We start from the raw sequence: 12,500 nt of genomic DNA, 5'->3' as shown, positions 1-12,500 counted from the left end.
CGCTTGTATCGCCAGGGTAGTGGGTTCGAACCCCGGGACCACCCATACGTAGAATGTATGCACACATGACTGTAAGTCTTTGGATAAAAGCGTCTGCTAAATGGCATATATAATATATTATTATTATTATTATAACTTACTTCTATCGTCGTCTTCGTCTCTCTATTGAAACGTAGCTCTTAACTAAAGTTGCCAGTAACATCTTTCGTCTCTCTGAATGTTATTCATGAATATTCTATGAAGAAATTGTAGACTATTGATTTCTTATCAAGATGTGAAGGACTATTCAGAGGAACAAGTTAATACTGAGTATAAAACCATCTGGCGTGAAAACAATTCTACGCTTTTCCTCACCTTGGGATGTTGCTGGTGAATAGTTCTCTTTGGTTAATCTGTGTCTCTTTGTTCTGTTATAGTGAGGTGAAATCTCGTTGATTTAACAATAGATTTTGCAACGGTGCCCTGTCTAGTAATACAGTACTATCCATTTATGTTCTAGGTGTGGACAATGATGAGGCTTCCAGCTGCATCTCTACGTTAGAGCGCTCCCTAGCTGCCCGGAGGGCAACACGTACCAAGCTGATGATCCCCATGGACTCTCAGCCCAGCAACACCCGTAAGTGTCAACATCCCGTAGGGTGGTGCACATTTGGCCCAGCGTCATCCGGGTTAAGGGAGGGTATGGGCAGGCCGTCATTAACTGACTTGTCTAATTAAATAAAGGTGGTGCACATTTGGCCCAGCGTCGTCCGGGTTAAGGGAGGGTATGGGCAGGCCGTCATTAACTGACTTGTCTAATTAAATAAAGGTGGTGCACATTTGGCCCAGTGTCGTCCGGGTTAAGGGAGGGTATGGGTAGGCCGTCATTAACTGACTTGTCTAATTAAGTAAAGGTTCAATTATTTTTATTTTTTAAATAACATCTTCCCAAATAGTTGTTTTCTGGCTGTTAGCCATTCTGCTCACACTTTGAGTAGGCTGTCCTTCCTCCTCCATCCTCCCTTTCTCCTCTTCTTCCTCCTCCGTATATTGTTTGTTTTTATTTCACCTTTATTTAACCAGGTAGGCAAGTTGAGAACAAGTTCTCATTTACAACTGCGACCTGGCCAAGATAAAGCAAAGCAGTGTGACACAGACAACAATACAGAGTTACACATGTAGTAAAACAAACATACAGTCAATAATACAGTAGAAAAGTCTATATACAGTGTGTGCAAATGTAGTAAGATTAGGGAGGTAAGGCAATAAATAGGTCATAGTGGCGAAATAATTTCAATTTAGCATTAAACACTGGAGTGATAGATGTTCAGAAGATGATGTGCAAGTAGAGATACTGGGGTGCAAAAGAGCAAAAAAAATACCAATATGGGGAGGAGGTAGTTGGGTGGGCTATTTACAGATGGGCTATGTACAGGTACAATAATCGATAAGCTGCTCTGACTGCTGATGCTTATAGTTAGTGAGGGAGATATAATTCTCCAGCTTCAGTGACTTTTGCAATTCGTTCCAGTCATTGGCAGCAGAGAACTGGAAGGAAAGGCGGCCAAATGAGGTGTTGGCTTTGGGGATGATCAGTGAGATATACCTGCTGGAACGTGTGCTACTAGTGGGTGTTGTTATCGTGACCAGTGAACTGAGATAAGGTGGGGCTTTACCTAGCATAGATTTATAGATGACCTGGAGCCAGTGGGTCTGGCGACGAATATGTACCAAGGGCCAGCCGACGAGAGCATACAGGTCGCAGTGGTGGGTGGTATAAGGTGATTTGGTAACAAAACGGATGGTACTGTGATATACTGCATCCAGTTTGCTGAGTAGAGTGTTGGAAGCTGAAATATATCTGCTGGAGCACGTGCTACGGGTGGGTGCTGCTATGGTGACCAGTGAGCTGAGATAAGGCATGAATTTTCCTAGCAAATATTTATAGATTTATAGATGATCTAGAGCCAGTGGGTTTGGCGACGAATATGAAGCGAGGGCCGGCCAACGAGAGCATACGGGTCGTATATGGGGCTTTAGTGACAAAACAGATGGCACTGTGATAGACTACATCCAATTAGCTTAGTAGAGTGTTTGAGACTATTTTGTAAATTACATCACCGAAGTCAAGGATCTGTAGGATAGTCAGTTTTACGAGGGTATGTTTGGCAGCATGAGTGAAGGAGGCTTTGTTGCGAAATTGGAAGCCGACTCTAGATTTTATTTTGGATTGGAGATGCTAAATGTGAGTCTGGAAGGAGAGTTTACAGTCTAGCCAGACACCCAGGTATTTGTAGCTGTGAGAGATGTGATATCCGTCCAGGGTGGTGATGCTAGTCTGGCGGGTGGGTGTGGGCAGCAATCATTTAAATAGCATGCATTTAGCTATACTAACATTTAAGAGCAGTTGGAGGCCACAGAAGGAGTGTTGTATGGCATTGAAGCTCATTTGGAGGTTAGTTAACACAGTGTCCAAAGAAGGGCCAGATGTATACCGAATGGTGTCGTCTGCGTAGAGGTGGATCAGAGAATCACCTGCAGCAAGAGCGACACCATTGATGTTTACAGAGAAAAGAGTCAGCCCGAGAATTGAACCCTGTGGCACCCCATAGAGACTGCCAGCGGTCTGGACAACATGCCCTCCGATTTGACACAGTTAACTCTATCTGAGAAGGAGTTTGTGAACCAGGCGAGGATACGAAAGAGAGGTTGAACAGGTTAGTAATAGGGGTTTGCAACAATTGCAGCGGATCATTTTAGAAAGAAAGGGTCCAGATTGTCTAGCCCAGCTGATTTGAAGGGGTCCAGATTTTGCAGTTCTTTCAGAACATCAGCTATCTGGATTTGGGTGAAGGAGAAGTGGTGGGGGGGCTTGGGAAGGTTGTGCGGGGGTGCAGAACTGTTGGCCGGGTTAGCCAGGTGGAAAGCATGGCTGCCGTAGAAAATGCTCATTGAAATGAGCAATTATCGTAGATTTATCAGTGGTGACAGTGTTTCCTAGCCTCAGTGCAGAGGGCAGCTGGGAGGAGGTGCTCTCATTCTCCATGGACTTTACAGTGTCCCAGAACTTTTGGGGAATTAGTGCTACAGGATGCAAATCTCTGTTTGAAAAAGCCCACCTTTGCTTTCCTAACTGACTGTGTATATTGGTTCCTGACTTTCTTGAAAAGTTGCATATCGCTATTCGATTCTAATGCAAACGCCCCTGGATGTTTTTGTGCTGGTCAAGGGAAGTCAAGTTAGGACCAGGGGCTATATACGTTTTTAGTTCTACCTTTTTTGAACTGGGCTTATTTAAGATGGTGAGGAAAGCACTTTTAAAGAACAACCAGGCACCATCTCCTGAAGGGATGAGGTCAATATCCTTCCAGGATACCCGGGCCAGGTCGGTTAGAAAGGCCTGCTTGCTGAAGTATTTTAGAAAGCATTTTATAGTGATGAACCTAGGTAAACCTAGGCATTGAGTGATGATGAGTGATGTTGCATCTCTGAAGGCACCAGTTAAGCCAGGTGAGGTCTCCACGTGCATGGGGGGGGGGGGGTGGGACAAATAACGCATGTTGAGTGAGACTTGGGGCTCCTACAGCGAAATAAAACAATAATAAGTAACCGAAACTGCAGTAGACAAGGTCTAATGCAGTACGCCCCATTAGAGAGAGGCGTAAAGCAATCATGGGTGAGCTAGGAGAGCTAAGACAACAACAGTAAATGGAATTGAATGGGCAGAGAGGGTCAGTTAGGTACACACAAGACCTGAGTTCGAGACTGGGGCAGACAAGAGTTCGAGTCTGGGGCCGACAAGAGTTCGAGGCTGGGGCCGACAAGAGTTCGAGACTGGGGCCGACAAGAGTTCGAGGCTGGGGCCGACAAGAGTTTGAGGCTGGGGCCGACAAGAGTTCGAGGCTGGGGCCGACAAGAGTTCGAGGCTGGGGCCGACAAGAGTTCGAGGCTGGGGCCGACAAGAGTTCGAGGCTGGGGCCGACAAGAATTCGAGGCTAGGGGCCGACAAGAGTTCGAGGCTGGGGCCGACAAGAGTTCGAGGCTGGGGCCGACAAGAGTTCGAGGCTGGGGCCGACAAGAGTTCGAGACTGGGGCCGACAAGAGTTCGAGGCTGGGGCCGACAAGAGTTCGAGGCTGGGGCCGACAAGAGTTCGAGGCTGGGGCCGACAAGAGTTCGAGGCTGGGGCCGACAAGAGTTCGAGACTGGGGCCGACAAGAGTTCGAGGCTGGGGCCGACAAGAGTTCGAGGCTAGGGGCCGACAAGAGTTCGAGGCTGGGGCCGACAAGAGTTCGAGGCTGGGGCCGACAAGAGTTCGAGGCTGGGGCCGACAAGAGTTCGAGGCTGGGGCCGACAGATAGATAAATTGAGGTACAGTGTTATTGAACAGATCAGCAGGCATCAGCTGTGATCATAGGGTCCAAAGAGCACCAATAGGTGAGTCAGGGAGCCGTTTGGTAGTCAATTCCACGCTAGGCGAGCAGGAGACCCGGCGTTCAGAAAGCTAGCGGGCTGGAGACCCGGCGTTCAGAAAGCTAGCGGGCTGGAGACCCGGCGTTCAGAAAGCTAGCGGGCTGGAGACCCGGCGTTCAGAAAGCTAGCGGGCTGGAGACACGGCGTTCAGAAAGCTAGCGAGCTGGGGATAGCAAATATGTCTTTAGCGACATCGCAACGGAAAATACTTTTTGAAACCACATCTTACAGTTACGTTGGCAGATCAGTCGTGATGGATTGGCAGGGCTCCGAGGTGACAATAAAGGCCAAATGTCAAAAGAGGTATTGTAGCCCAAGAATTAGCTGGTATACTCCGTCGGCTGGCCGGGAGATTGGCCAAGCTCGAGGCTAGCTCAAGGCTAACTGGATCTTGCTTCGGGACAGAGGCGTTAGCCAACAGTAGCCACTTGGTTGCAGCTAGTTAGCTGCGATAATCCGGTGTAATGGTCTCGAGCTTACATAAGGAATACGGTGAAGTGTTGGAGAAAAGCAGTCCAATATGCTGTGGGTTGATATCGCGCTGTGCAGACTGGCAGGTAATTGTCCGAGCTAAAGCTGCCTGGTGTCCGAGCTAAAGGTGAAGCCACCGCTAGCACTAGTAGCTAGTTAGATGGCTCGCTCCTGTTGGAGGTTCCAGTTATAAGGAATAAAAATAGCAGATCCGTACCACATTGGGTGAGGCGGGTTGCAGGAAAGTATATTTAGTTCGTAGATGGAAAAGTTAACTTGAAATATGTATGAAAAAACGAAAAACAGACTATTTACAGACGAATTAACATATGGACAAGACAAACACACGTCCGATCTGCTACTCCATCTTGGAACATCAATCTCCTTGACAACTTCCTCTCCCTCCTTCTCTGTTAGTAGCACATTGGGTAATTACCAGACATCTCTCTCTCTCTCTCTCTCTCTCTCTCTCTCTCTCTCTCTCTCTTTCTCTCTCTCTCTCTCTCTCTCTCTCTCTCTCTCTCTCTCTCTCTCTCTCTCACTCTCTCTCTCTCTCTCGCTTTCTCTCTCTGTATCTCTCTCTCTCTCTCTGTCTCTCTCTCTCGCTTCCTCTCTTGCTCTCTCTCTCTTTCCTCTCTCTTCTCTGCCCCCTCTCTTTTCATCCTTCACCTCTCTTCTCTCCAGTCACATGAAAGCCTCCACATCTCCGGATCCCTAGTGGGACAGAGACAGAGAGAGAAGGAAGGGCCTCCTCACATCTCAGACTCCCTAGGGAGACAGAGACCGAGAGAGAGAGAGGGTGAGGGAGAGGGAGAGGGAGACATGTTTCCAATGCCAAAAAAGCCCTTTGAATTCAATCGAGAGAGGGAGAGACCTACTCCGCATTCAGCACATCCCCATCAATCACATTCCCCTCCTCCTCACCCCATCTCCCCCTTCCTTATCCTTCTCATCAGAAGGGTGAGTCAAGTTGAGGAGAGGTAATGTAGATTGAGGAGGGATAAGGAGGGTTGAGGAGGGTTGAGGAGTGATGAGGAGGGTTGAGGAGAGGTAATGTAGATTGAGGAGGGATAAGGAGGGTTGAAGAGGGGTGAGGAGGGGTGAGGAAAGGTAAGGAGGGGTGAGGAGAGTTGAGAAGGGTTGAGGAGGGGTGAGGAGGGGTGAGGAGGGGTGAGGAAGGATGAGGAGGACTGAGGAGGGGTGAGGAGATTTGAGGAAGGGTGAGGAGGATTGAGGAAGGGTGAGGAGGATTGAGGAGGGTTGAGGAATAGTGAGGAGGGTGAGGAAAGGTGAGGAGGTCTGGGGATGGGTGAGGAGGGGTGAGGAAGGGTGAGGAGGGTGAGTAAGGGTGAGGAGGGGTTAGGCCCTGTCTACTCTGGGGGTAATCTGATGATTCCCCTGGTTCACATCCTTCACCTACCTGGGTCCCAGTGGGCTCAGTAGTGCTTAGTGGTTAACGCTGCTAGGCTACTGTAGGCACCGTCTCACACTCAGGGAAGAACCGCAGGGTACTGCATATATTACCACTGCCTCAAGTCTCTCTCTCTCTCTTTCTCTCTCTCTCACCGTCAAGAAGGAGCTAAGGAGAACAAGTGCTCCACTCTTTCATCGTCAAGAAGGAGCTAAGGAGAACAAGTGGAATAGATTTCAGTTGGCTTCGTTCGCCAGCCAGGGGTTCCTGTTAGAAGAAGCTTCTTTTGAATTTTCAGGATTGTTTAATTATTATTATTATTTGTGTAGATAGTTGCTGAATATCCTTCTGTCTGTTTGTGTTTTATTCACTAATAAGGAACTAATTAGTAGGTCTCCTTAGTTAGTGTCCTCTAACGTGACTCGTTCCTTAGACACAGGATATGTCTCAATTGACATCCCTTTTCCCAGGGCCCTGGTCAGATTAGTGCACTATAAAGGAAATAGGGTGCCAAAGGAGGGTGTTAAAGGACAAAGGAGGGTGTTAAAGGACAAAGGAGGGTGTTAAAGGACAAAGGAGGGTGTTAAAGGACAAAGGAGGGTGCCAAAGGAGGGTGCCAAAGGACAAAGGAGGGTGCCAAAGGAGGGTGCCAAAGGAGGGTGTTAAAGGACAAAGGAGGGTGCCAAAGGACAAAGGAGGGTGCCAAAGGAGGGTGCCAAAGGACAAAGGAGGGTGCCAAAGGACAAAGGAGGGTGCCAAAGGAGGGTGCCAAAGGACAAAGGAGGGTGCCAAAGGAGGGTGCCAAAGGAGGGTGCCAAAATAGGGTGTTATGAACGGCAGAGCATTCAGATCTAAATAAGTTCAGTTCAATAGTTCAGATATCTGTGCATCGTGACGATCTACGTCCGTAGTTCAGAAGCTGTGCATCGTGACGATCTACGTCCGTAGTTCAGAAGCTGTGCATCGTGACGAACTACGTCCCGTAGTTCAGAAGCTGTGCATCGTGACGAACTACGTCCGTAGTTCAGAAGCTGTGCATCGTGACGAACTACGTCCGTAGTTCAGAAGCTGTGCATCGTGACGAACTACGTCCGTAGTTCAGAAGCTGTGCATCGTGACGAACTACGTCCGTAGTTCAGAAGCTGTGCATCGTGACTAACTAAGTCTGTAGTTCAGATAGCTGTGCATCGTGACGAACTACGTCCGTAGTTCAGAAGCTGTGCATCGTGACTAACTAAGTCTGTAGTTCAGATAGCTGTGCATCGTGACTAACTAAGTCTGTAGTTCTGATAGCTGTGCATCGTGACTAACTAAGTCTGTAGTTCAGATAGCTGTGCATCGTGACTAACTAAGTCCGTAGTTCTGATAGCTGTGCATCGTGACTAACTAAGTCTGTAGTTCAGATAGCTGTGCATCGTGACTAACTAAGTCTGTAGTTCAGATAGCTGTGCATCGTGACTAACTAAGTCCGTAGTTCTGATAGCTGTGCATCGTGACTAACTAAGTCTGTAGTTCAGATAGCTGTGCATCGTGACTAACTAAGTCCGTAGTTCTGATAGCTGTGCATCGTGACTAGCACATTGACATAACACAATGATGCCAATTAATATTACTAACATAAGTTTAATTGGATGAATCATCTGGGTCTGTAGACCCATTTAGTCCTAATCAAATCAAATTGTATTGGTCACATACATGTTTTTATCTGATGGTATTTTGGGTGTAGCAATGCTTGAGTTTCTAGCATCTAACAATTCACAACAGTACACAAATGTAAAATAATGGAATTAAGAATGATGTACATTTTAGATTGATCAATGTCGGAGTGTCATTGACTAAATACAGTAGAATAGAACACAATATATATGAATGAGATGAGTTAAGCAGTATGTAAACATTATTAAAGTGACCAGTGTTCCATTATTAAAGTGGCCAGTGATTCCATGTCTATGTATATTGGGCAGCAGCCTCTAATGTGCAGGGTTGAGTAATTGGGTGGTAGCCGGCTAATGAAGACTATTTAACAGTCTGATTGCCTTGAGATAGAACCTGTTTTTCAGTCTCTCAGTCCCTGCTTTGATGCACCTGTACTGACCTCACATTCTGGATGATAGCGGGGTGAACAGGCAGTGGCTCGGGTGGTTGTTGTCCTTGATGATCTTTATGGCATTCCTGTGACATCGGGTGGTGTAGGTGTCCTGGAGGGCAGGTAGTTTGCCCCCGGTGATGCGTTGTGCAAACCTCACTACCCTCTAGAGAGCCCTGTGGTTGTGGGCGGAGCAGTTGCCGTACCAGGCGGTGATTCAGCCCGACAGGATGCTCTCAATTGTGCATCTGTAAAAGTTTGTGAGGGTTTAAGCGGCCAAGACAAATTTCTTCAGCCTCCCGAGGTTGTTGCGCCTTCTTCCCCACACTGTCTGTGGGATAAGGCTATGTGCTGTTAGATGGTGATTGCATCGTCTGTGGACCTATTAGGACGGTAAGAAAATTGAAGTTGGTCTAGGGTGACAGATAAGGTGGAGGTGATATGATCCTTAACTAACCTCAAAGCACTTCATGATGACAGAAGTGAGTGCTACGGGGCGATAGCCATTTAGTTCAGTCACCTTAGCTTTCTTTGGTAGAGGAACAATGGTGAACATCTTGCAGCAAGTGAGGACAACAGACTGGGACAGGGAGAGATTGAATATGTCCCTAAACACTCCAGCCAGCTGGTCTGCGCATGCTCTGAGGACATGGCTTGGGAGGCTGTCTGGGACGAGAGCCTTGCGAGGGTTATCACGTTTAAATGTTTTACTCACGTCGACCACGGAGAACGAGAACCCACTGTGCTTGGTAGCGGGCCGCGTCGGTAGCTGGTATGTTACCCTCCAAACAGGCGAAGAAGATGTTTAGCTTGTCTGAGGGAAAGACGTCGTGTCCGCGACATAGCTGGTTTTCCCTTGGTAATCTGTGATTGTCTGTGACTGAGCTGTTGAATCTGATACTAATCTGATAATCCAGATTATGACTTCCGCCCTGGATAGCTGAGGTAGCAGCGGTAAAGCAGGGGGCATTAAAGGAGGTGACTAGAGACTTTATCATGTCTACAGCTGTGTTCGAATACCCGCATACTGTATAGTATAATGAATACCCCCGTACTTAATGAATACCCATTCTAACATACTGTAACATACTGTATCCTACATACTTAATGAATACCCATACTAACATACTGTATACTACATACTTAATGAATACCCATACTAACATACTGTATACTACATACTTAATGAATACCCATACTAACATACTGTATCCTACCTACTTAATGAATACCTATACTAACATACTGTATCCTACATACTTAATGAATACCCATTCTAAGATACTGTAACATACTGTATCCTACATACTTAATGAATATCCATACTAACATACTGTATCCTACATACTTAATGAATACACATACTAACATACTGTATCCTACATACTTAATGAATACCCATTCTAAGATACTGTAACATACTGTATCCCTAATACTTAATGAATACCCATTCTAACATACTGTAACACACTGTATCCTACCTACTTAATGAATACCCAAACTAACATACTGTATTATACATACTTAATGAATACCTATACTAACATACTTTATCCTACATACTTCTTGAATACCCATACTAACATACTGTATCCTACATACTTAATGAATACCAATTCTAACATACTGTATCCTACATACTTAATGAATATCCATTCTAACATACTGTAACATACTGTATCCTACATACTTAATGATTACCTATACCAACATACTGTAACATACTTATCCTACATACTTAATGAATACCCATTCTAAGATACTGTAACATACTGTATCCTACATACTTAATGAATACCCATACTAACATACTGTATTCAACATACTTAATGAATACCCATTCTAAGATACTGTAACATACTGTATCCTACATACTTAATGAATACCCATACTAACATACTGTATTCTACATACTTAATGAATACCCATTCTAAGATACTGTAACATACTGTATCTTACATACTTAATGAATACCCATACTAACATACTGTATTCTACATACTTAATGAATACCCATACTAACATACTGTATCCTACATACTTAATGAATACCCATTCTAAGATACTGTAACATACTGTACCCTACATACTTAATGAATACCCATACTAACATACTGTTTTTTTTACATACTTAATTAATACCCATTCTAACATACTGTATCCTACATACTTAATGAGTATGTACTATATACTATATACATACTCTATACTATATATATCTACAACATATTGTCAGCCAACATAACGTGCAGCGTAATGTTATTTAAAAATAAATACTTATTTGAAAAGTCTTTATTTTATCACATTGCTCAACATTTTCTTCACATTTTGTCATGATTAGTTAAAGCAATGAATTTGTATCCTCTCTCGTCGGACTTCAGCTGCATATTTTCCGACATTGTTGTGAAGCCACGCCCTTTTCTGAAGAATTGCATTATGGGCCATAAAAACACAAAAAATAGTGTCCACTGCTTGTATACTTCGTATTTTGGCGAATGTAGTACGACATCCGGGAACCTTATCCATACTATGACCAACAAGAATACTATACACTCGATTCATATCACAAATAGTATGGTTAGTTGCAGTTAATATGAATATTCAAACAGAGTTTAGGATTGATGGAGTTTTTCAGGCGGGAATATGCAGGAAATCTGGTTATCCTTAAATGGGTATTTCTGGAAAACCAGGGAATTGGGGGAAAGTTACCCGAGTTATAACCTCTTTAGAAATAGTCAAATCTCTTCATAGTGGACTGAACATAAAAAAATAAAAATAGTAATGTTTCCATTTCCTCATTCTGTTGGACTGAGGCTAGTAAGGCACCATCTGTTCAAACCAAATGTTTACCCAGCAACAGGGCTGTGACAAAATCAACATTGTTGACCTAGTAATTTTACTACACATAGCACATCATCTCAGGTCCAGGACAGACAGAACCAATCAACTGCCTGATTAGATACCAGGCCCGGCTAGCCGAGAATAGACACATGAATTGACATGTTTGCATACACATAGATGTCAAGAGTTCATTACCTTCCATGGGACAGAGGATCAATATGAGCAATGATCTGCCAATCAGTCAGATTTATACATAAATATATATACACATACATAAATCGTTTTTCTACATCAGCGGTTCAAAGGACCCTCTCTCTCTGTCTCTCTGTCTCTCTCTCTCTGTCTCTCTCTCTCTCTCTCTCTCTCTCTCTCTCTCTCTCTCTCTCTCTCTCTCTCTCTCTCTCTCTCTCTCTCTCTCTCTGTCTCTCAGTCTGTCCTCTCTCTCTCTCTCTCTCTCTCTCTCTCTCTCTCTCTCTCTCTCTCTCTCTCTCTCTCTCTCTCTCTCTCTCTCTCTCTCTCTCTCTCTCTATCGCTCTCGCTTGCTCTCTCTCTCTCATTCTTTCTCTCTGCAATTCTCCCCTCCAGGTCGTAGGCAGTTTAGGAGATAGGGATCTCTCTGTGTGTGCGGAGTACCCCAGGCATTTTAACAGCCCATCGCCCTCCTCTCTCCCTCCCTTCCTACATCCTCTTTCACTCCCTTCTCTGAGCCCTCAGGATACTTCTCAAGGTCAAGGCTAAGTCAGTCGCTAGTTCTCCAGACTCCAGTCTTGGCTGTCTGTCTGTCTAGCTCCATGTTGAAAAAGGTTTGGTTAAAATATATGACACGTTGTTCCCTATATAGTGCACTACTTTTCAACAGAGGCCTTGTCAAATGTAGTTCACTGTAGGGAATAGGGTGCCATCTTACTGGACATGATGTGCTACCGCTTGAGATGTTTCAAGGGGTTCCGTTTAGTCTCTTCAGTAAGAAACTCTTTGATTGGTGTTTATAGAAAGATAGTTAATTAGCCATGCTGAGCAAACAGCACCACTGTGTCGCTAAGTGATCATATAAACTGTCACTGTCACTAATACATGATACTAGATCATTTTAGAAACAGTTTTACTAGGGGTTATATAATAAAAACACACTTTGTTTCCCTGGCCTCTAAACGGCTAAAGTGTGGTATTTGTTGTTTATGTTTAGCGTAGTCATAGCAACGCCTGCCGTTTAATTTCACCACCTGTCTCTCCTCCTGTCT

General features: G+C 44.9%; 1 protein-coding gene across 1 annotated transcript in view; it reads left to right on the top strand.

Annotated features, from left to right (window-relative positions):
* The window catches only part of dcc (DCC netrin 1 receptor), a 670,683-nt gene that overhangs the window by 605,287 nt on the left and 52,896 nt on the right, over nt 1–12,500 (top strand). The window contains 1 exon segment of the mRNA XM_046305873.1: nt 500–616. Coding sequence (XP_046161829.1) covers nt 500–616 — 117 coding nt within the window.

This window comes from Oncorhynchus gorbuscha, linkage group LG16 (genome assembly GCF_021184085.1).
Source record: "Oncorhynchus gorbuscha isolate QuinsamMale2020 ecotype Even-year linkage group LG16, OgorEven_v1.0, whole genome shotgun sequence".
Lineage (NCBI taxonomy): Eukaryota > Metazoa > Chordata > Actinopteri > Salmoniformes > Salmonidae > Oncorhynchus > Oncorhynchus gorbuscha.
Note: the sequence above shows the minus strand (reverse complement) of the source record. Positions and strands in the feature narration are given on the sequence as shown.